The sequence below is a fragment of the Amblyomma americanum genome, chromosome 5 (genome assembly GCF_052857255.1).
Source record: "Amblyomma americanum isolate KBUSLIRL-KWMA chromosome 5, ASM5285725v1, whole genome shotgun sequence".
NCBI lineage: Eukaryota > Metazoa > Arthropoda > Arachnida > Ixodida > Ixodidae > Amblyomma > Amblyomma americanum.
In genome coordinates this window covers 44,174,129-44,198,925 of record NC_135501.1, presented here as the reverse complement: position 1 = coordinate 44,198,925, position 24,797 = coordinate 44,174,129, and the positions used below count along the sequence as shown (strand labels likewise).

The window sequence follows — 24,797 nt, the reverse complement described above, 5'->3', positions numbered from 1 at the left end:
CATTGACGCAAAACCATGCATAAGCGTCAGAAAAGTGTGATGTTGCAGCTACAGTGGGGTTTAAGCGGCAGTTTTATCGGTTAATTTCGTCAACACTGAGACCGCGTGATGCCCCGCCCCCTCGTTTAGCCCAGTGGAACAACCGAATGATAATACAGCTGAATGTTTTAGAAATAAAATTGCACTTGCATTTTTGTATAGCAGTTCTGTCATGTAAGCATCATGTGAAACGTCATCACATGAAACAGTGCAGGAAAGACAATAATGATAAAAACAAAATAACCGCAGCGGTGGCCTAGTGGCTAAGCATCCGCCTTGCATGCGGGAGGTGCGGGGTCCGATTCCCAGTGCCGCAGGGTATCCACCGGTGGTACAATGGGTTCAAGCTTCCCCTGGCCTGGTGCTCGGTATAATCAGGTTGAAATGCTTGGAAAATGGGCCTTTTACCCTATCTTGAGCAAACAAGAATTACCTTGTGCCATGGCGCTCTTTGGATGCAGATGCCCTTGCGCTTTAAAAATTCACTATCATCATTATCATGTCATGTAGCTTCTGTTCTTCTTAATGATATCAGCTTTTTATTTACACGCACAAATGCTTGTGTGTTCATTTTTGTGATAGTTACCCGTCAATGGGCTGCTCGGTCTAGAACAGTGAATCTTCACAGCATCAAATACACTATACCACCGGAAAACAAGTAATTAAATACTAGAAACTGACTTTAGCCGAAAAAATAAACGAAAACAGCGTTCTCATATAACCACAGAAAAAGTCGCAGAATTAAAAAAAAGTGGCTGGGGCTCTACCCGGCTTAGTCATGTTATATGGATCGAAAGGCAACCGATGTCGACGCAGAGACGTTGGCTGCATCCGCTGCTCTTTTCCACTTGAGATATTCTTGTTGCCTGTGTCGTTGTTCTTCCAGACGTACCTTCAGTTCTTCATCGGTTTCATCAACTCGACAAGCCCGCTTTCGTGAGTTATCTATAGCCAACGCTGCTTCGTGACGCTCTCTGTCATAGGGATTGCTAGGAACAGCCCGGCGCCTTTAATGATGTGTGTAAGAACTCGTCCCGATGACCAGTTCTGGCTCCACGTCTGAGGTGTCTAGGCGACGAGCGCTGGCCTTATTGACGTGGTTGATCACGTGACACAACTGGTGGGAGCGAGCGGTAAGTCATGCGGTATGGCGTCACTACCACACCAGCGGCGAGCCTCTAGTTGTGGATCAAATCCAAGAGTCCCTGAGCTTCAGCTTAGCATGCGAGAAGCGGAGATTTTTGCTTCAAAAAAACCAATCTCGGAGGAGAAGACGCGCTTAAAAAAATATTGTGGATTAGCTCAGTTAGTCCAGGATATACAGATCGAAATATGTCGGCGTTCACTGTGTTCATTGGCGTTGGCTTTGACAATGTTCTAGACGGGAATGGCATTGAGCAAAGGAAGGGTGCATAAGTGGCTCCCTGGATATGCGGACACCTCATTCGTGCTTTGATGCATGTGGAGGAGGTGAGAGAGAGATGTGGTCTGAATGCATTAGCGCTTACAGCCTTGTGGCTGACATGCGGCACTGCAGCAATAGCTAGGCCGGAGCGTTCATATGGTGATCAATCACTCGCGATCAACCATTAACTGCATGAAGCCTCCCCGGGTGGCAGGGAGGGCGCGCTCCCTATCCAGTGTGCGGAACGCAGCCAAGGTAGGCTTTTACAGTTGGGCCCCAACTCGACGTACATGAAAACGAGATTGATGTCTAAGCTGACCCACGGAGCCGGTTGGGCGCCTTTCCTTTCGAGAAAATGAACGGCCTTTGCAAAGTTGTCAACGGCACAGGAGTCTATGAGGTAGAAGAAGAAGTGTCCCTGCGCATAAATACGTTCCTTATATCAAGAGAACTGACTTCGTACCATCTGAGGAAGCTCGGGAGGCTTATGCGCCACTGACTGGGTGGCAGTAAGCAAATGTCCTCCAGTCATCCCGGCAGATGGACTGGTCTCCAAGGCTAGGCCTAGAGACACCGGTGACGCGCTGGCAGAGGTGGGTTCACCGGCGTCGGTCCCTGCTCCCGGTCCATCAGCGGCAGAGAACATCCCGCCTTCTTCAAATGCACCTCAGCCCGTGAGCGATCTGCCCTCTGGGCGGAACTCGGCAATGGCTGCCCAGCCTCCACTGGTGGATGGGGCTTCAACCGTGCAGCGTGAGGAGGAGAGCTCTCCAATGGACCTGCCTTCAGCACCTCCATCCGTGCCACCGGCTTCCCGCAGTTCTCAAAAGCGCCCATCAGGGGACACTGCACAGGATTCGTCTTCTGCCAACTGCAACTCACAAGGCAAGCGTTCCTGCCCAGCGTATGCCAACCAGGTGGCTGTGCCGACATCGGGTACGGTATCGTATGAAGTGACCATTAAATCTCTGGCAGCCAAAAGCCTGTCAGATATTCCGAACAGGATTCTTCAGGCGAGCCTGGACGCGTGTCTTGGGTCCAAAGGTTTTCGTGACTTCACGTCTAGAACGAAATCTAATACCATCGCTGTGTGGCTCCCGACTTTGGCTGCTGTCGAGCGTCTGAAAACGCTTGATCAAGTGCATTTCGATTACAAGCGAGATCTCGGTGCCGGTTCAGGTGTACCTAGTAGAAGGTTCGAATCTACAACGCTGTGTTGTTTACAAGGCCGACGTTACCGACGACCCTCCAGCGTGAGCTGTAATGTCCAACCAACCGTGTCATCCAAGCGCGGTATATGGGAAAGGGGCACTCGTGCATCGTCACACTACAAGGCCCACCAACTCTCCCAGAAAGATTTTACTACTATGGCTGTATTCTGCGGCCTCGCCCTTACAAACCGAGTGCTGTCCATTGCTACAGCTGTTTCAGACCTGGCCACATGCGCCGATCATGCTCTTTTGCAACGCAAGATGAGGCTCGGGCACAAGACACACCGTCTTACAGGTGCGGACTTTGCAAGACTGACGACCACGAGATCGCCTCTCCAACTTCCCCAACAAAACAGGAAGCAACTGAGAAGGTTCGGCGTGGGATCCGTAAGCAAGTGCCTCATAATGAAAACAGAGCCCCGATAGAGAAATCCAACAGGTTTGCGGCTCTTCAGTGGGATCAAGACGACTGGCCGGAGCTTTCTGAGCCCAATCCAACTGCAGCCCTTGCCCAACAATCGTACAGTGAAGTAATGAAGGATCGCCGTCGCCTTCAAGCTACACAAAAGCACAGAGTACTGGAACCTCTGCGTGATGACATGGCAGCAGTTGACGACCAAATTGCACGCCTTTTAGCCAAGGTCTCTAAGCTACGGCAATGCCATGAACTGCTTGCTCGCCGCAGACAACCAGCGGAGTCCTACTCCTCGCCAATCAATGCTGCAGCGCCTTGGACTACGTCCAGCCCTCATGCGTTTTTCGCAGACTCTACCAGGTCTTCTGCAGCACTGCAAGGTAACTCAACAACATCCCTCCTCCGATTTATGGTAAACCAGTTACCTAACCAGACATCAGTTCTATTACAACCCTTGGAAGCCTAATCGAAAATGGCAAGTACACGTAGTTGTGATGTGCTCGAATGGAACTGCAGAGGCCTCTCCACTAATCTGGGAGTGCTCAAATCTCGAATTCGCATAAACAAGGTCCAGGTGTGGGCCCTGCTACTGCTGGAGACCAATGCCTTGCCATCCATTCTGGGCTTCAGTGGATACATGTCTCCTTCAATGAACGACCGTCGTGTGCACACTGATGCCCCTCCGGGAAAGGCGGCGGTGTACGTTCATGCGCGATTTCCTCAAGTTCGCCTCTCTCTAGAGAAAAGGTGCACGTCATATCAAGAGGTAGTCGAAGTGGCTGTGAAGCTTCCCAAGGAAACTGTTGTGGTCGTGTCATACTATGTAAGACCCGCCGGTGAAGCTCCCTCCCGCATTAATCTGGGGTGGTTATTAACTCTACGACGACAGCACCCAGAGCGGCCGTTTTATTCGGTGGTGACTTTAACGCACCTCACCCGACTGGGGGTGCCCCACTTCAAGCCCTCGTGGTAGGCGTGTGGGGGACGCATTCGCAGATGCGCTGTTTGTTTTACTCAACTATCCAGATTCAGCAACGCGGACTGTGCGCCATGCTCGCAGTCCAACATATGCTCCGGACCTAACGTGGTGGTCAGGACCCGGGACTCCATCGTGGCACCTGGAGCCAGACTGCTGGGGTAGTGACCACCATCGTATCATCATCGGTATCCATCCATCAAGAGCCCGTCGATTACGTCGTAGGTGTTCTGTGGTCAATTGGGACACGTTTCGCACCACCGTCGAAGATCTCTCTCTGCAATCATCTACACTACTTATGGACTGCTTACAAATTGCGCTGAATAAGGCTACTGCTGTCACCTGGACGGACGTGAATCGCCCGGCGCTGGAAGTGGGTATGCTTAACCTGTGGGCTGCTCGCCGACAAGCAGAGATGGCAGCTTCCCGAGACCCGTCTTCTGGTCAAGCACGGACAAGGCTGAATTACCTTACTGCCAAGGCTCGCAGATATGAACGCGATCTCTCGCTACGGCAGTGACATGCGTGGTGTGAGCAGTTCTTAACAAAGTCATCGAATGCTGCTCTCTGGTGAACGTTTCGTGCAATAGCACATGGTTCCCTTCGTCTTGACGCAGCGGCCACCGCATGCTTCGCAGCTAACTTAGCTCCGGATGATTTCGCCAGAGAGGCAGCGCGGAAGTTTTTCGCCAAATATGATGTGTTGCCTTCAATGGTCCTAGGAGCCCCCTTGGTTGAAATTACAGCATATGTCGATAAGCTCCCATCTACAGCCGACGCCGATGGAATTGCAAGCCCATTTTCAATGCCCAAGTTGCTTGCAGCAATAGACGAGGCCCGTCGGAAGACTGCGCCCGGTCCGGACTCCATTCTATACGAGGTTTACAAGAACTTAAGTTCTGCTGCACTGCCTCAACTCCTCGCGACCATTAACAAGGTATAGATAGAAGGTGTCGTACCAGAAACCTGGAAATCGGCTATTGTGATCCCCATACCAAACCTGGGGAAGCCGCCGACAGACCTCGGAAATTCCCGGCCTATATCGCTTACGCCAACTTTATGAAAGCTTACCAAAAAAATGCTTGCCACACGACTGTTGTGGTGGCTTGAGCACCATGGTTTCTACCATCCCGCCCAAATTGGCTTTCGTACGTCCATAGGTACAGAATATCGATTGGCTTTCTTGGCGTCAGCAGTTGTGGCCTCAACTCCCAGCCACAATATACGTACTGTACTGGCCATGGACGCTGAAAAGGCGCACAATAATATCAGTCACGCTGCCATCCTGGAATCTCTTGACATGCTGCATTTCTCCGTTAGAGTAGGCAATTTTGTTAAATCCTTCCTAGAAGGCTGAAACTTTGCCATACGCTTTGCCGGTGAGGCCGTCGGATCATTTGTGCCTCTTCGCGGCGTTCCCCAGGGATACGAGTTATCGCCAACATTATTTAATATTGCTTTTATACCCCTTGCTTGGCGCTTGCATGGTGTCTCTGAGAATAAGTTCTTATTGTATGCTGATGATATAACGGTGTGGAGCACTCACGACGACTTGACTCAAGCAGCAGGCCTACAATCAGCCATAGATATTACGTCGAATTTTGCTTCGGCAATTGGTCTGCAGCTTTCAGTGAGCAAAATCACGTTCGTGTCAGTCGCCAACCGCTGAGGCGCCGTAAACTGGCTGCAATACCAGTTCGTCTCCATCTATCCGTAGCTCCAAGTCAAGAAAGTTCGACCATAAAAACCTTGGGCTTGACAATGCACGAGTCAGGAACAGGTACTGCTTGGCTTTCTCGGGCTGAAAAGCAAGCTATTCAGGCGTTGGGTCTGATTAGATGCATTGCTCCTAAAACAGGTGGAGCCCGCTCTCATGTTGCAGGACAGTTGGTGCGGGCGGTTGGGCAACCGCGCTTCGTTTAGCAAGCCCAATTACAGCATTTGACGAGGGCTCAATGGGATCGTCTAGAAGCTGTTGATCGAGAGGCAATGAGGGTCATCACTTGGGGGGCTGAATACACTAGATGAGCTGGTGCAGCAAACGACGCGGTGCCCGCCGCCTAAAGTCAAGTCTTACACAGCGTGTGCACTCAGAGCATATGCTTCATCACACTCCATTCTACAGCCGCCGCCAGCTCTTCCTCCTAGGCGCTTTGTGCAGCTAAGCGACAACAAGCAAACTGATCTACGTCGGCCATCAACTACCCGCGCGGCATCGTCGTTTCGCGACCCGAATTACAGAGACAGACGCCAATCTGCCGCATGGCTCCATCGTTATGTGCGTTGACGCAAGCATCCAGGCCTGCACCAACTATAGACCTATGCACCAACTAGCCCAGCAACAAGTGTTACTTGAATGTAACCTAGCGTTCAGTGTGTTCACCAGCGCCACTCTGGCCCAAAGCGGCGGACGTAGTACGTCCTGCATTATCGCGAGTACCCCGTAGGAACGCAGTCGACCGGTGAGCGTGGCAGCTGTGCGAGCACTCTATCATGCTACCTATAGCATCAAGGTTCCAGATTCGAGGTCTTCGATAAACTTTCAGCAGATACGGGAATAGAAAGAAGGGCTCGTTTTGACATGCATAACGGAACGTCATATATGTCATAACGAGCTCTTCTTTTCTCTTCCTTTGATTAATAGCTGGCGAGGTTCTCGTTTCTGATAGTCCTGGCACCATAGGTATCATACGAGATTTCTCGCACAGCCTCCACGCTCACCGTTCGATCGCGTTCCTACGGGGCGCTGGTGAACACTCTCAAGGCTCGGTTCCATTACACATAAATACGCCAGGATGCAGAAGGAAGGAAAGCCGTCACCATAGATTCGTAGCTAGAGCAACAGGCTCAAAATTTAGAGTTCGAGGGTTAGGATCTCATCGGTAGCTTGCGGTTGCATTGCAGAAAGCCCCTTAGAATCAGTGGAAATTTTGGAGTGTGGCATATTCTTTCCGTGCCGCCTGCTTTGTTCTGCAGCTCCGCTGGCAGCATTTTTGTCGAGGCCAAATGCAAAGTCATAGGACACATTTGTCGCCACATCGCGAAACACTGCATAATTACTCGGAGGTGCTACACGAACATAGGTTGCTACTAATGCCAATGTTTAAGACGACAGCAGCCAGAGCGGCAGTAAGAGAATAAAACAAAAAATGTCTGGTCTGATTCACACCTCCTCAATCTGTATGTCACTGAATGCTCCTCTTGAGGTGAACCGCCTCGAGTAAAGTTATTTTTGGCACAGATGCTACGGTGGATAAGGTGACGATAGTGGTTAGGAAGCGCCACTCTTATTGCGCATTAAGTACGCATCTCCTTATCACCCACTTGTGCAAAAAATTGTCACTGTAACAATAATGCAAATAGCGGCATGAATTTTCGGTCAAGAGATGATGACAGTATTTAGCTGTACTATACATATACTCCGACCCACAAAATACGTTTCTTCGATATATTAATACGAGTAAGGTACGCGCAGACCACCCTTTAGAAGATTCCTTCTAGAAAACTGCAGGACAAACAAGAAAAATGGCATAAAAGATAAATCAATGGATGGCTTTTTGTTGATATGATGGCTTATTTGGGTTGGGAACACAATATACATTTATTGATGAGCGCATTCCATTCTAATTTTCCCCTCAGTCCGAGTAAAAATCCTAGCTACTCCACCAACAAGGACTCAGTCACCCCAGTTTTGAGGTGAAATGCCGTGTAGCCTTGACTCTGGAATCCACGCTCAAAAAAAAAATTGTCGGTGCTGCGCAGTATACATGGGAAAGCGCCATGCGGTGGCTACATCCGTATTTAACTTTTGGCCTAGTTTTAGCATACAAAAACCTCAATTTTTAGTGAAACTATCGGTCAAGTAACTATTTATCATTACAAAGTAGTCATAGATCGATACAGGCTAACTTGAGTTTCCTCCCAATGTCCCTTTAAATGTTTTCCTCACTAAAACTTGACGAGGAGGATAAAGAACAGCAGATAAAGAAGACAGTCAGGGAGGCCTTCAGTGAGAGAGGCCTTTGTCCTTTGATCGGCGTAGCTGGACCATACTCCTCCCTGTATACCTAAAATTCTGCCGGCATGATAACAACAGAACCGCCACTGACTGAGAACTTCTGTGCGATAGATATACCGTACCGGTTCCTTAAAAACATTCAAATGACTTGCACGGTCAAGCACGCGCTGGTCAATGCCAAAGAGGCCAATGCATGTCTCAAGCGGTCATTCAGAACACAGCAGGAATGGGCTTAACATTGTACTGATAAGGATAGCCAACATACAGAAATTAATATAAAACAATTGGAACCATGGGCAGCGCTCATATTATGTGTGTCATGTCTACGGCAGTAACGGGGGGGTAGGATCGGGGACCTCGTCTGTTTGGTTGCAAAGTACTACACAGAGTGTAGCGCAAAACACCAGCGATAGTAAGGTGAAACGTCCGCTGTGCGGTGTCAACGAAGCGCCCGTAATCGTCACAACAGCAAGCGTGGGCATGCACGCAGAATTCGCGCTGTTTGCAAGCACTTTGCAGAGGCGCGCACACACAGCATAACGGCTTTTAGCGGGTCTTTCCGAGGCAGGTCATGAGCCCGCAGTTTAGCGGAACCTTCGAAGTGGTTGAGGATGTTCTCCAACTTCTCAGTCTCAGGGATGTTTTTGCTGACGTGGGCAGCCAGATTGACGTCGAGCACAGGCCACGCCCTTCGGCCGCGAACTGTGATGTGCGGAGATCTGCAGTCCAAAGGGCTGCATGGAAGCGCGCGACCGACGCACACATTCAAACGGAAGCCCACCATGCCTGGCATCATCTGCGCACGCACATATTTGACCGAAGTTTGACAATGCGTTCAAATTTCACATTAACACGCGAATCCAATTGCATGTAAGGCACACCTTTAGGCGCTAGACACGGCAACCACAGCGCAACGCTGCACTTATGTTCTTCAAAAGATAGAAGTCTCGTTTTATCATCTAAAGATGACAGGCCCTTCTCACAAATTCGTATCATTCAGGAATCATCTCGTATTTTGTTCAGTTTTTTTCATCTCCACAATGTAGCATTGTTTGTATGAGATGCCAGGACTGCCTCAGTCAGGCAAGCTACTAGTCGTGGATTGGACCAGGGCTTCCAGCCATGATCCGCGGCTGGAAGGGCACATCTTCCTACTTGTCTTCTCTGTCGAAATGACGTCAACGTACAGTCGTCCCAACACTTGTCTAGAGCGCTCAAAAGCGCGCACCGGAGAGTACAATTCTGTAATTTTAAGTGGCCAATTTTAAGTTTGACGTCATCGCGCGCTAACTATCCCACAGATTGTGTTTATTTCCTCATGTATGTAAAAACTGCATCGGGACCGACAGACACTGGCAGTTGTCAAAAATTCTCAACAGAGCACGCCGCTCGAGCGCTCTAGACAAGTATTTGGACCACTCTACAAGAATGGAGATAACACAAAAAATTTTCGCAACCCTTGTACATTTTGTTGCCCCCACCCTCCCCCTTCTTACTTTGGGTGATTAAAGTTTTGCTTTATTGTGTCGTCGAATATGTTTGGGCTGGGAAGAGCTGTACTGCTGCAGAAACGTCACTGTTGGTATCCACAGTCGTCAGATACGTATGGATTTCTTCAGCTATATTTCTTCACCAGGCCGCGCAACAAACCACGACAGGATTGTATAAACAAGCTGGATAATCGGGTTTTGCGCGGCGAGTTTTTTTTTTGTCCTTTTACATGAGAAAGAGAGGGAAAAGTCTAACCAGCAATAGGAATTCGCATTACTTGCCGCTGCGGTCAGCGCGACAAACCGCGTTCCACAGCAGCGACAATCGGAAGTTTCAGCACCACTGCGGGTCTCCTTTTTACGCTGTTTTAGCGTTTTTGTGACATGCGGCTGCACTAGCTGCAACCACCGAGTGCACGGAGAAGGATTTGATAATCTCCAGATGGTGCACACGTTATTCTTGGGGGAGGAAGAAGGGGGGAGGCTGTATAGAGTCCATGAGGAAAAGAAAGCCGCTGTTAACTCTCCCACTCTCGGTGCAACCCTCAACAGAAACATGAGAGAAGGAAATAAGGGGGAGGGGACAGGAAGTTTCAAAAAGAGTTTGCCCATTGGTGAGCGTGGGGCCAGTAAATTTCGCTCTGGAATATGTCAAAATAGTAAAGGCAACACATATATAGATGCCACGTAAATATTTTAGTTGTTTTCGTGCAAACGTCAACCTTATTTCTGCCGGGGAATTATTTATGGCAGAGGCTTACAAGATTGTTGAAAATAACGTTATAATTTAAAAAATAGGATTGTATTGTATTGGGTTTTATGGCGCACAATCCACTCAGACCATTATGCGCCAAACACAGAGGAAGCACTGTCACGGTGAATCAGACGGTATCGGCAGCAGTTTGAAGTAGATATAAAAATTCAAGGTACTATTTTGTGTCAGGCTCCCAGAAGGCAAAGGAAAATGACGTCATCAAGCAAGCCACGAAGCAAAACTTAAACGTATCAGTTGCAATACATCCAGTGAAAATCCGTTCATGAAAAGCGACCAATTTTAGGACATGAGCAGATGGCGGCGGCACTAGTGTCAATGCCGGGAATAAAACCCGCACAACACATGTTTAATCACAAGTAAACAAGCAAAAAGAACAGGCTCCATATTTCAGAAGGTTTGCTGAACGGGATAGCGCAAGAGATTTTACGTCGAGGATTCGCGCTTGCGCGTAATTGTCATCGTATCCGGTGCTGTATATCAGCATTCTAACATGAAATTATATGAAAATTGGTTTTCAGGAAAGGAAATGACGCAGTAACTGTCTCTCATATGTCGGAGGACACCTGAACTGCGCCGTAAGGGAAGGGATAAAGGAAAGAGTGAAAGAAGAGAAAAAGGTGCCGCCGTGGAGGGCTCCGAAATAATTTTGACCATCTAGGGATCATTACGGTGCACTGAAGTTAAAGATCCTCAGATGGTCGAAATTTCTCTGGAGCCTCCACTACGGCACCTCTTTCTTCCTGTCTTCTTTAACTCTCTGCTTAATCCCTTCCCATACGGCGCGGTTCGGGATAAATGAAGGGGTTTCAAATACCGATCATGTGCCCCGCAATACAATCAGTACCCTCGAAGGTAGAACCTGGCCCTGTTCCATGCGTGCCCTATCCCATGTTCGCGAAATTCACTGCTCGGTGCCCGCATTCCAAGCTCAATAGCGGAACTCTCTCTATTCGATATGGTAATGATGTGTGTGAGAGGACACAGTCACTTACCGAATGTCTGTGTAGGAAAGAGGTGTGGCGCCACAGGCGGCGCGGAACGTCTCCCCCTGGGCGTGGAGTGGTAGTTTCCTGTGGAAATGTTGACGCTATGATTCCCTTTTATCACAGGGTGGCTATAAGTACCGGTATAAATCGACGTTAATACGCAAGTCAATACCATTTCAGCAGACTACCCTAAGGGCCACACATCATGATGACCACCTATATATGCATAACTGTCCTAGCCAAATTTAAGGTTGTTTATTGAGGATGTAGATGACAAAATCAGGGTGCAAACGCAGCAATGACCGAATAGCACCAAGATAAATCTTTTAGGTAAGCACAACTTTCTTAAGTGCTGTAAGGGTTGAATTAGTTAGAAACTCTGGGGTAAAACCACGTTATGTGTGAGGAGCATACTATATTTGGATAATCTTTTATTCAACGATTCGCAAACGTTGATGTCATTTATATCTAATTTAATTAATCAAGTGGTCCACTGGAATAAATGTACTTAGGGCCATTACTTATTTTGTCTTTTAACTCATCGACCGCTCAAGATTGACAGTAACGTGACCTATTAAAATGGCTCTGAGATTTATTTTAACACATGACCAGGTAAGCCACTACACAGAACAAAGAGGCCAGTGAGTTATGCTCACTCTCGTTTTAAAGTAAAAAATTGAAGAGAACACAGTGGATTCCGCACAACGTCGGGCTCTGAAAGGTGCTGTGTAAAAGCCATCAGCACTAAAAGTGGAGCCAGACCTAGCACAAATGGCACTCCGTATTCCGGTGCCATGATACCTGGTCACATAACGACGACATCTTGTAGGGACGAAGCAATATCCGCACAACTGGATCTTAAGAGTTGACGAGTCAGACTGCTGGTTGCTACGTGTTACCGACATGCACTATTTCTGGCTGCCGTTTAGACGAAGGGAGGGAGATTCTTCTCCTTTGTCATTGTAGTTATCAACCTCTCTGCAGCTCAGAACAAACGCCTTCCGCATATTCGTCCAATTAACCTTGTCTAGTCCCAGATGCAGCTCCCCTATCCTCGCCAACTGCATCACATTCTGCGATCTGACTCTCCGCACCAGCTCGCCATGCTTACCTTGTCTTGGAATCAACTCCGTGACCGCAAGCGACCGACCGACGGATTATTATGTTTGTGTAAAATGCCCTGCTTAAGTTCTTTTTCATTTTAAGTTAAGGCCAAGAGATTATACATTTGACTTTCTTTCCTTACCAAAGCAGCTCTTATTTTCTATTAACGTTAAACTTCTTATAATATTTGTAGAGGTTACTGTGCTGTTTCGTATTTAATATGAATCATTTTCTATAGCTTCCTAGTTTTATTCTGCGCAAGTCTTCAGAAATTTGTTAGTGAATTATAAATGATAGTTACATAAAATTCTTAGACTACAGTGTTGTGCCTCAAAAGTTCTGGATATAAAAACCTAAACAGCGAAAAGAACGTATGAACAGGGCAAATATTCATATCTGCAGATTTACGTGCTGTAAGCAATGCGAGATTAGTGCTTTAAATAAACAAATTACTCCAGTCTTGCTTACTGTCTGGCTTACTGGTCTGGCTTACTGTAACATGCTACCACTATTATTTTCCTTCACTCCTTACCAAAAGCCCACGAGCAAGTAACTATGGCAATTTGCATTAAGGTTCACTGCTCGTCGAGTAACCAAAGCAAAAACATACAGATATGAAAAGTACCGTATACAGAAAGGCAGACGTCGCGACTTACAGAAGATACGAGACGTTGCATCGGCAAAATCTAGTCTAACGAAAAAAGCAGAGAACGGCAGAAATTTATCGAGATTCTAAAGGGCTGAATGTCCGTGACCGCAGCGAAAGTTTTAAAGCTGCAGCACATCTGTACCGTAGGCAGCCTTTCAAACTACCCATGAAAATCCACCGGCACATCTGGAATTTCGTAAATGTGAACAGGAATCCATTTGTCGGAAAATTCTTCCACCAGGTAAATCCGCGTCGCGTTTACTCCTAATGCTTGCTCGGAATACAGGTCTATGTCTACAATTCGGATTTGTAATTTGAAGCTTTCTATTTGAATCTTACCAATTTCGATCTTAAAAATTAGTACACCTCCTTCCTATGAACCACATGTGCTTACTTGTCCCGGCGTAGTCTGCGTCAGTCGGGCGGTGGTCCCTGGCTCAGGCGGTTTTGTGCTCGTCTTTGTAGAAGGCCGGGTGATTGTTGAGGTAGTAGTTCGGTTGGTGAATGTCGTAATTGTGTGCGTCGTCGGTATTGTCATCAGGGTGGTCAGCCTTGGCACAGTCGTTCTGGAGCTCGTGCCTGTAAAAGTCCGAGTGGTCGTTGAGGTAGTGGCTCGCCCGGTTGTTCGGGTAGTGATAGGTGCTGTCAGTACTGTCGTGCAGGTGGTCGTCGTTGGCGTAATCGGTCTGGTGCTTGCGCCTGTAGTAGTCCGGGTAGTCATTGATGTCGTGGATCGGTGTGTCTTTCGGGTATTTGTAGGCGTCGTCGGTATTGTCGTGCGGGTACTCTTCGGGGTAGCCGTGCGAATGGTCGTCGGCGTTGTCGTGCAGGTAGTGTCGCGTATAGTCGCAGTCGTCGACATGGGCACTGTGGTTGCGAGAGCCGTGGAGGAGAGGTTAGTGGCCTCCATGACAGCCGGCGCCGACATGTGCAGATCATTATTTCAAGTTTTAATGCCTCCCACAAGCAACACTAACTCATTAACTGCGGCTAGAGCTAACGGACGCGTGTAGAGATAACTGTCACGAAATGCTGCAACCAAATCCCTCCACCTAGGAGGAATGCCTGCATGTCGAACTTTCAGTTCTCGCTCTACACGGCTTACATCGATGACTATCTCCTTTTAGCAGTGATGAAGACCGATGTTTCAACATCTCCGGCAGCTTTTATCGCCACAACGCTGACTAAGTTTTGATCATCAAGAGGGCCAAATGTGAGTTCGACATGCGTGACCTGTATTTCTTTGCTCATAGCATCGACCGGCACGGCACACAACCTCTTCCCACGAGTGACAAGAGAACCGAACACTTTCCGCAGCTTTCTCCAACCAGCTAGCTCCACTATATAGTTGGGCTCGTTAGTTTTTAAAGTTTCCATAGCCAGCAATTCTGGACAAAAATATTTTGGAGCGGGAAACCGGTTATGAACGCAAGTTTTTCCTACAATGTAATGTTTCACTATAACAATCAATATATCCGCAGATCACCCGACGGCTGTCTTGTATATGTTTTCTATTCACGTTTCCGCTATCGTCGAAAGCGTTTCCCACATTGTTTTCTATGGCAGTCTTATCTGTTCGATGCCATCAATGAAATATTTTTGCTACATATCAGAATAATGAACCATTGCTTTCAATATTTCGATAACAATGTTTTACAATGTTCTAATTTTCAGAATTTTCGCCAGAGAATGCCGGACATGCATACCTTCCTGTGCTGCCAAGCTTCTACAGGTGACGGGTCGGCTGCCACCAAAGAGACCAACACTTATCTCACAGGGTCCCCAGCCACATCGGCATCTTTCCACGATGTCAGCGCGATGCTTTACAAAGTCTTTCATCTCACCCGCCCTAAACCGGAAGCATCAATGCACATTATGGCTGATGCCACATCATGGAAGAATGATTATGCGTTTTTCCTAAACGTCACAAAATATGTTTACAGTCCCTTGCCATACAATCAGTAAGGCTAGAATGCAGTAAGCCTAAATGCAGCAACTGGTCTTGGCCCCATCGTGTCTCACTCTGCTTTAGCGCAATTTTTAGCCCAGCGCTCTCATTGCAAACTCGTTAGGGCTACTCTTTGTTGTGTAAATCGCTTAGCGGAAATAAAGCGCCCACTAACCGGACGGCTGAGGAGAAGGGGACTTTGGCGGAATTGGTGGTGCTCGAGTGCTCTGTGGAATCCTCTCATGGTGCTGCGAGGGATAACTTGGCCTCCTCTTGTCCCCGTTCGTGTCATCGCCGTCCACGTCACTGATGTCCATGACATCGTCATCTGCATCGCACCACCCTATAGTCAGGTGTGACCCACTAACTTCTATCGGAAGATTGAGAAGCGCTTTAGTATTTGAAAAGCAGGCATCACTCATTTGCGGTAGCATCCTTTATGCTTCCTAGCATTAACTGAAACTTTGACAAGCGAGATAAAGGTAGCCTCCTGGTATAATATGTTTTAATTCACGCAAATGCCTTTTTTCATTTCAAGTTGAAGCACATGATGAATTCAGATATTATCTCACTACCATTAGGATTACAGAACGGAAGGTACGGAATGCGAAAGTTTTCTTCGACTTATTTACCCTGGCGGCATGCGGCCAGTGTCTTTGGGCCGCCCTGTTCACTTGGACGGGTCGTCCTCCTGACTTCAGTTAGGAATGCGGAAAACTTCTTTTGACATCGGCGAGGTGGAGGCCTGTAGAGCCATTTTACTTGAAAACCGTCAAAAACATCACTGCGAGGTAATTACTTGCTTTAAAAATAAACCTACATCCGTTTTATTTCTGTACGGAGCGACTTAAACAAGAACCGAAACAACGGATTTACCTATGTTTGGGTATCATCATTCAGTACTATAATCACTGGTGGATCGCTTTCTAGACAGAAGACAAAAATTAGGCGTGCAATTAAGTTCCGCCCTAAAGGCAATGACACAACAGCGTTAACGGTTCCCTTCATAAGTTTCTCTTCACACATAGTGAATGATATGTGTTCATATTCAGACATTTATCACAATTATTACTACACAGTTTCCGTATTCTTTTGTTCGAACTGTTCGACACTGCAGTTCACACACATATTCTACTCTAATTAGTGTCTCATTAAGTAGCACGTCTGATCTCGCTGCAGGAATTACCACTTTGCTAAGCTTCAAGTTAAGCAAGTGCCACACATACATCAACCCTCCCTTACACCTCAGCTAAGCCAGCGCGCATACGTCCTCTAGTCGGTAGCGTGCCTATGGCTAGCTACCAAGTGTGGGGGTTCGAATCACGACTGAAGTTTACGGAGTTTTTTGTTTGCATTAAATCAATTACTTTATAAAGTAAGTCGCTTGAGACGCGCGCCGACGTATAGTTCACATAATAAGAATTATTTTTATTCACGACACGCATGGCGTGAAGTTTGCGACAAAACAGCGCCCGGATGACGCCGTGCTTTCCGCTGTGACGAAAACTTCAAGATGTCCCGTTAGAAACGTTTCTTGAACCCGGCACTGTGTGCACACAGTCTATTTTGTTCCTTAGTTTGAAATCCTGAGCAATTGCCGCTCATATTCAAGTTTATTCGAACATCTTTGAAGTTGGCTTACCTTTGCTCATCGATCCACACACGAAGTAGGTACAGAGCCCTGTGAAGCCCAGAAGCACCAGGCAGAAGACCACGCCCACGAATGTCCCTCTGTTACCGTCCTCCACCCTGGAAGGTTCGTTCCCAGATTTCACCTGTAGAGCTGAGAGAACCTCTTCAGGGGCACGGTAGGTATTGCAGGCCTGTCTTTGTCTATCAGTCTGTCTCTCTCTCTCTGGGTCTCTGATTCTGTCTTTCTGTCTGCCCCTGTCATTTGTCTCTCTAGGCCAGCCTTTAACTGCTGCTCCTCACCATGAGAAGAAATACAGAAATATTGAAAGATAAACTAAAGTTCGTGTGGCGAGAGCTTTGTAAGCATTTCAGAAGCTTGGCGACATTCTTTAAATGAAAGATGTAGTATTTGTATCTTAGTGCTGGCCAATCCAGACATTTGAACTTAGAGAACAAAGCAGCTAGCTATGAAGTATACTAAGGTAGTTGTTGCCTATGTCAACAAACATACATTTGATAGTATTACAGAACTGGCTAGGTATTAGTGAACTGGTCTGAATGATGTCCTACCAGAAACCAAAGGAAGAAAATAACTTCAGCGTGGATGCAACCCGAAGAAATGCTAACCGATGGGGTTGTACGGTTGCAGAGTGGATGGTAACGAAAACAAAGAAAACGCTTGTGACTTTGGCGCATAATAATTTGGAAGGTTAAAATAGGCGATTATGCTGGGAAGCGGGAGCAGCACGTGAGTGACAGGAACAGGGAAGAGTTGTGCGCTGTTTCATTGCTAAGAATATTCTCCATCAAGCCCGAACTTCTGCGTCGCGTTCATGCGCAACCTGACGATAGTCAGAGGCCTCTCCTGCGAGCGTACCATATTATGGCGCTCACATATATCACAGTGATCTTCAGCAAAAGGCCCATCAGGTATTTTTACTCTGTCCGGCCTTTTAGTGATCAATAACACCGTCAGTAGCCTGGCTGGCTCTGAAAGCTATTAACATCCGGTGCATTGCTACCGTAAACCTGCTCGTTGCTTCAGTCCTTTCTGGCGGGGACAATTTTTTCTTGGGTGAGAAAACACTTACTCTGCTTCTGAGGCTGAAATGCAGAGAGAAGGGCGTGAGGCTTTCTAACGTCACACAGACGGGTTTGTGGCAAGCGGGAAAACTGTGCATGTAAGTGAAATGGCACAGTTTATTTAAAGATTCGGAATGACATTGTGTTAGCGCGAGGAAAAATGTGAGATGGGCTTTAGCCGTAAGAAAAAAAAAACTGGTATTCAACTAAGGGAAGCGGACTGAACGCCATCTGGCTTAATGCTTTAGCACTGGTTATTCGACACTGAAGTTTTCAATTAAACAGGACGGCAAAGATTGCTGTAAGGCCTGAGTTGTTTATAGTTCTTGATACAATGATGATGCTGATGTACTTACTGGACTCTTCGTATATTTCTAAGACTTGAAAAAAAAACAGAATCATTGGGAAAATCTCCAAGGATGCGCATGAACAACGTTCGACGCAAGCACAGCAGCCCTATCCACAACGGACACATGCACAGAACGACGACGCCCACAGTGTACACGGAAGACTTCACTATACAATTAATTAAACACGTTATGATTGGCATAGATGCCAACCTGCCGGCCCCTGATACCGCCTCTTCCGCCCACACAGGTTACGTGGCTGATACTCATACTGTTCACGAACAACGACGGCAATGAGCGTTGTGTCTCTCTGGCCTGTGCTCTCTGAGCTTGGGGTTAGTCAACTCTGTGCGCTAATACAGCACACTGGCCCGCGTGCGCAATGCTTACCGCATTGCTTGACCACACAATGCACATCGTAAACAGCGCGCGAGAGCCTTGCCTTAGCGCGGTGATGGTGTGGTGATTCCTCCTCAGTCGAGCAAGCTTTTACACTATTGCACTCTAGCCCGTCACGAACGACTGTAGGCAACTAGTTGCTGCGCCACCTGTCGGCCATCAGAGGTAGTTATTGGCTTATTGCAGAAGACGCACTTCTGGGGGATGTCGCCGTCCATTCAGATCCAAGAGCATCAGAAAGTTTTCCTTTGTACGTGCCTTCCCGAGTCCAATAACTCTATCAGTTGCTAGGCTGGCTAGAGAGGGGTTTAAAATTTTTACTGTGTTCTATACGCGACAAAAACCGTGTTCATATCTTCGAAACTAAGACATGACAACAAACCAGTTTCCAGTGTAATGATGAATGAATAGATAGTTGACTGACGTTCATGCGGTCAAGTACACGTGAGGGAAAAGGGCGCCATGACGCCGACCCTGTTATTTGCGCATACTACGAAGACGTTGCAACGATACTTACTGATGAATTCGCTTGATTCTATGACTGAAAAAAAGAGATGAAATAATTCTTGAAAAGATCGCCAGAGACCTATCTCCTTGCGGAATGTACATCGAAATATGCACGAGTACTGTACGCGAAGCGAACACTAAACAAGTCACAAGTTAAATTTATTAGGAGCTTACTATTTAGAATTAGACCACCTTTCCCGTCCCCGCCCCCTCCCATCTAATCCTATTGGAGGAATGCCTTTTGCAATGCCGATAGCATTCCGCAAGAGATGAGGCGATATAAAGAGATCGTATGTTCGGCCCGCTCTTACTGAACGTCATGCTAGCCCTCTCCCAGAACTCTTCAGTCTACGAGTGGCTCAACTCCTTGCAAGCCCACATGTGAAAATCAGGGTTAGCTTAGGACTCCAGGATTAGAACTCTAAAATATGGTTCAGAAATCGAGGATAGATGAGTGCCCTATGAGATGTCCCATGTTCAGGTTAAGTGTCTAATGGTGGCCATTATATGAGAGCAGTGGAGAAAGAGAATCTAGGGCGTCACCAATACTTCACTGCCAAGCTCACAGGCGGCGCCAGGCTAAGGTCAGCTTTTCAGCTCATACTAACACAAGTACATGATACATAAACTGCACAGGAAAATTGCAGACAGAGCTCCCTTTTTCCATCTCTCTGAAATTCGTGATAACCCCTATGAACCAAATATACTGCGTAATAATCCATCAAATACGATATTAATGAGATAGCGTAAAGCTGTAGTACACGTGTAGTTTAGCAGGAGGTGGCAGATAGTTAGGTGGGTGGAAGAGATTAAGAAGTTTGCTGGGATAGGGTGACTGGAGCTGGCACAGGACCGCGTTAAATGGAGCGATATGGGAGAGGCCTTTGCCCTGCAATGGTCGAAGTCAGGCTGATAATGGTTTTGATGACAGCGCTATCGTTACATCAAGCCAGCGCCGGATGCTAGAAAGTTCACTGATAAGTCGATATAGGGATGACGTCACAAGTGTCACGCGCCCACCAAAAGCCAATCGTAGCGTTTTAATAATAATAATAATAATTGGTTTTTGGGGAAAGGAAATGGCGCAGTATCTGTCTCATATATCGTTGGACACCTGAACCGCGCCGTAAGGGAAGGGATAAAGGAGGGAGTGAAAGAAGAAAGGAAGAAGAGGTGCCGTAGTGGAGGGCTCCGGAATAATTTCGACCACCTGGGGATCTTTAACGTGCACTGACATCGCACAGCACACGGGCGCCTTAACGTTTTTCCTCCATAAAAACGCAGCCGCCGCGGTCGGGTTCGAACCCGGGAACTCCGGGTCAGTAGTCGCGCGCCCTAACCCACAACACCACCACCGAAGTTGAACATCGTGCGTGTTTTAACTGCCGGTCTCTCGCGCTCTGCTTTGGATGTATTGTCTTCATCAACTTCCATTTGTGCACAATGGATCCTGAACACACCGCTATCGCATAGCCCTCTTAAGGTGAGTTAAGGGGCCCTATTATATTTATTATATTTTATGATGACTGGTACCAAAATAAAAGCCGCGCGCAAAAATTCAGCACTGCTTTCAACAATAGTTTTCTCGAAAGCAGGAACACGGCAGAACCGATTTAAACGCTTCTTGAAGCATTATATATATTATTGGTTTTTGGGGAAAAGAAATGGCGCCGTATCTGTCTCATATATCGTTGGACACCTGAACCGCGCCGTAAAGGAAGGAATAAAGGAGGGAGTGAAAGAAGAAAGGAAGAGAGAGTTGCCGTAGTGAGTCGTTTGTTTTGTGCCTAGCTGTTTTTGTGAAAGAGCAAGTAGCACCAAGATGACATAAAAGAGGGAAGCACAACCTCTTCTCCACTCTGTGCCCTTCAGAAACGTTCAGAAACTGATCAATATATAGCCTGAATTTTGCTTCAAAGCTCCATAACCACTTTATAACTCGATTCGGTTCACTCAAAACAACTCTCAAACCTATACTAGCATTTGTTGATGAGCGACAAATCGGCAACGCTGCTGACGTAAACGTCTCCTCTATAACCTCATCTAACATTTTGAGATGTGCCAATTTAAAATCCCTATCAATCGCCATATGGAGACACTTACCCCGCCCTCGCTCCATCAGGTGCAAGCCGGGCTGGAAACACCCGCTGCGTCTCCTATAGGAGAAAAAGCAAGCACGAAGTTTGAGTTGAAGAGACCAATTAAGACTGCAACACTGACGGCTTAGGGAAAATGGCACCTTCTAGAACACTTTGTCAAATCATTGTGAAACCACTATTATTCTTTAAGCAATGAGTGATCAAAGTTTCAGGGGCTAAGTATTTTGCTTTACCAACGAACCCTACGCTTTATGAACGAGCTGAAGCCGCCATAAAAGTGCGCTGCTTTATTTCGTTCAAGTAGTGTGCATGCTGGTCCCAGTTTTAAGAGAAACATGTCCAAAACAACCAATGCAAACTAGGATATAGAAATAATTTTAACAATGTACTTGCCTATGATGGCGCTGAGATTGGAGCGCTTTGTAGGGACAGAGATGGGCTTTTGAGACGTCCCTGCTGGAAGACAAGACCCGCAGATGAATCAGCACCACGGCAGACCCTGCAGGAATAATCAGAGGTTACAAGCCGAGCTAGTTAGATATATAAAGTATTTGAGAGAAGTTTAGGGGTTTTGCGGCACAGTATTACCAGTGGTAGTGCACATCAAAAACCGACGAAATGTTCCAATAAGTATGCTGGTAAACAGTTTCTAATAACTGACTTTTTAACTACAAGCGCTATGCGCCTGGTTTGCAACTAAATATTTTTAGCCTCTCGTTAGCAATAGCGATATCAGTTTTTAGATTTTCGAAAGCGCGATAACCTTTGGTGTGTGTTCCTCGAATAATTTTTACTATTTCGACTAGTTACGTGCGCCGGAGTGGTCGCCGTGCCTGCATTTGCTTTTCGAATGCGCACGTATTTCAGCAGGATGTACCAACAAAAATTTGACCAGTCACAGCGCCGAGGATAATCGAGTTTTGGAAAATCTAAGAACTGATGTGGCTACTACTGACTACCGCAAAAGTTATTTATTAGAAGCTAGTTAACCAGCTCACTAGTTAAGACGGTTCAGCGGTTTTCTGTTAGCTGCAATCACTAGTATTACCATGCCACAAAACCCATATTTTTTTCTTCAGAAAGCCTATTTTTGAAAGTTGCTTCACCTGGTAATTCCAGCAAATGCACGTGATTCCAGCAGGGATTGTCTAGTGCATGTTACTGAGACATTGCTAGAGTCACAGTGCAGAACGCTGTGATGGGAAACGAGTGCAAAACACTCGAAGCATGAAAAATAACCGATGCACACAGAGCGTGTATTGATACAAAATGTATCAAAACTGACGAGCTCCGTTTTACACCATGTGCCAGTGTATCCAGTAGTGTTGAGGTCTTCATAAATTATCCGCATGCTGAAAGGGAGATGCCATGTACCCAAGATTCATGTATTGTAGAAGCTGACCAAGCTGGAAGCAGCTTATTGTGGATAGTACGGCGCGAAACAGACGACAGAAAAAAGAGAAAACACAGACGAGAGCTGTTCTGTTATGCATTTAACTCCATCTACCGCTTATTAGCACGCTCACTTTTGTGGTACATGGTCGATCAGAAAACGTTAGGTGCGACATCGGTAGTTTTGGTACACCTACGTGCGTCTGAGCGCTCTCACACCGATTGTATTCAGTGCACTAATTGAGAGTTTGTGTAATCCCGATTCATCGAGGCGTGATGACAAAAGAGGCAATGCTAAAAATTAGACCAACGTTTCTTTCTTAGAAACGTTGTCCTGCTGCGTTTTTTGCTTTTGGTTGGTGGCTTATTTTCATTTCGCTTCAGCCCCACGGTAGGATGTATGGAGATCAATTTTGACATTACTGAATGGCTCGGTCTCAACGAGGTCAGAATTTCAGTAGCTGGATAATTAGTAGATCGGGCAGGCGAGGTCTGTGTTCTTTGGTGCATTTGGCCCAATAAAAACAGACTGGACGTTCACACTACATCGATGCCACTTTGGTGATGCGTGCTTCGGGAAAGTGAGCACCACGCCGCATCGTCGTGAATTCCGTGAAAAATTCTTAAACCAGGACCATGTTTCAATTTTTTGCCAGTAAAAAGCAGAACTGCCGCCTCTATGCGCTCTCCAGAGTTGTCCAGAGGCCGGAAAAAATATCCCAATCTGCTCTAGAAGACGCTTCAGGAGCCGTTAGAAGCGGAGACTGTGGCTTGAATTGTCTCACCCTATGACTGGCGAGCATATTTGATAGCCCGACGTATAGAATGCAGAAACCGCGTTCTCCTCACCTGCGGTGCAGCTTAACGAAATGGCGGGGCAATGTCGGAGGACCACAAGGTGAAGGGCTAGGGCCAGGACGACTGAGCGTATGAATCCTTCTGAAAAGAGCAAGAAACCAGGGCGGGGGTGATAGGACAAAGATAGAAAGGCTGGGGGCAAAGTTCAGGGTGACAACACAGATCTAATGTCACCTAGGTTCATTGGTTGTCTCTGAAGAAAAGGAGCTGGCTGGACCGCATCGCCTTGTCTCGTCCTCTTCTCCGCTTCTTGTTATCTTCTTCCTCGTAGACGATACCGCGTGCCTGGGTGCATTGGCTGCGTTTGCATCATGAAAAATATAGGGCAGAAAAAGCCTGAGAAGCTGAACACAACCAAAACGATTTGAAGTTAGTGACACCAAAATAATTTGTGAAAAATTTGAAACGTTTACCCGTGTTGTGTTGTAGCACTATTAAGTGATTTATCTAAAGGTATTCTAATATTCATTTTCTCGTCGGCTTACCGGAATCGCGAACTTCGTTCTCACCATCTCGTATCTTTCTTCGTGGAAGGTTTATTTGTGGTGATGTGTGTATTTTTATGTTGATATCATTATACCTGCCCTCCGGAGGTATAGCAACCACACATGCTTTGCAGTGTCCGAACATATAGCATAACCACACCTGGCGATTCGGCCCGTACCACACCCATTAATCCCCCTCGTGTGAGAACTTCACCACTCTGCACAAGAAATTTGGGATATCGTGCCTTCTCGCTCTTTCCTTTTGGGTAGAAATTAAATCAGCTTTTAATTTGCGCTCCCACCCGCTCTGACAAATACTTTATTATTAGCCAGGTGTCGATGCTGAGTGTTTATTGGGGCACGTTCCACCACCATCGCGTTCACGGTTCGGAAACAATCGTCTTTGAATCGTTGCCTGTTTGGATAGACATGAACTTCTTATCGCCTCCCCCGTAACCAAAAAAGAAATTATGAAGGCGTTCAAGTCATCTGAAAAGTGTAAAGTGAGAGCCTTAGATTCAACATTTGCGCAGCTTCTTCTGCCACTTCTGCGCTCACGCAAGTTTATTTGCAGTTGCCAGGTTTATGACGTGAAGTAGTCGGACTGATAGCTGCAGGAGCAGGTATCCGCTATTTTTTATTTCGTTTCTTCTCACTTTTTGAACTCAGGCACTTCATTTATCTACGTCCTATTTTCTTTCTAGTGGACTTCTGCTGTATCTTCGTCCATGTCCGATTCCGAAATTCCATTCATTAAGAGTCGATAGGGTGGTACCATTTCTCAGAGCACTACTAGCGTGGCTTTAGGCTGAGTTACAGGGCGCGTTTTACATTTCTTTCAAAATTTTCTTACCGAAAGCGAAGATTATGCAGTCGTTGCGATTCGTCGATAAGCATCCTTTGATGTGGCCACCTGAAGAACAAGGTAGTCTTAGACCAGCTGTGAAAACTTTGTGCAAGTCACCAAAGCGTTGTACAC

The 24,797-nt window shown here is 46.8% G+C and overlaps 1 protein-coding gene and 1 long non-coding RNA gene across 2 annotated transcripts; both read right to left on the bottom strand.

The window, feature by feature from the left end:
• Positions 1–8,367: 8,367 nt before the first annotated feature.
• LOC144134661 (uncharacterized) lies at positions 8,368–21,144 on the bottom strand. Its single transcript, XM_077667522.1, has 7 exons — positions 21,088–21,144; positions 18,995–19,018; positions 16,659–18,111; positions 15,192–15,344; positions 13,463–13,935; positions 11,322–11,399; positions 8,368–8,798 (listed from the first exon to the last, which is right to left on the bottom strand). The coding sequence occupies exons 3-7, from the start codon at positions 16,666–16,668 to the stop codon at positions 8,697–8,699; spliced, it is 816 nt and encodes a 271-aa protein (XP_077523648.1). The 5' UTR covers positions 16,669–18,111; positions 18,995–19,018; positions 21,088–21,144; the 3' UTR covers positions 8,368–8,696.
• Positions 21,145–21,484: 340 nt separating this feature from the next.
• LOC144134660 (uncharacterized) lies at positions 21,485–23,586 on the bottom strand. Its single transcript, XR_013315198.1, has 3 exons — positions 23,508–23,586; positions 23,325–23,414; positions 21,485–21,582 (listed from the first exon to the last, which is right to left on the bottom strand). It is a non-coding gene; the product is annotated as an uncharacterized LOC144134660 (long non-coding RNA).
• Positions 23,587–24,797: the final 1,211 nt, after the last annotated feature.

What these genes read in the sequence shown, in the direction of transcription:
- LOC144134661 (XM_077667522.1), bottom strand. An exon ending in CCCTTCTCCTCAGCCGTCCG is followed by an intron (nt 13,936 to 15,191) that starts GTTAGTGGGCGC and finishes TCGCAACCACAG; the next exon opens with TGCCCATGTCGACGACTGCG. An exon ending in CGCAGACTACGCCGGGACAA is followed by an intron (nt 11,400 to 13,462) that starts GTAAGCACATGT and finishes ACATTTCCACAG; the next exon opens with GAAACTACCACTCCACGCCC.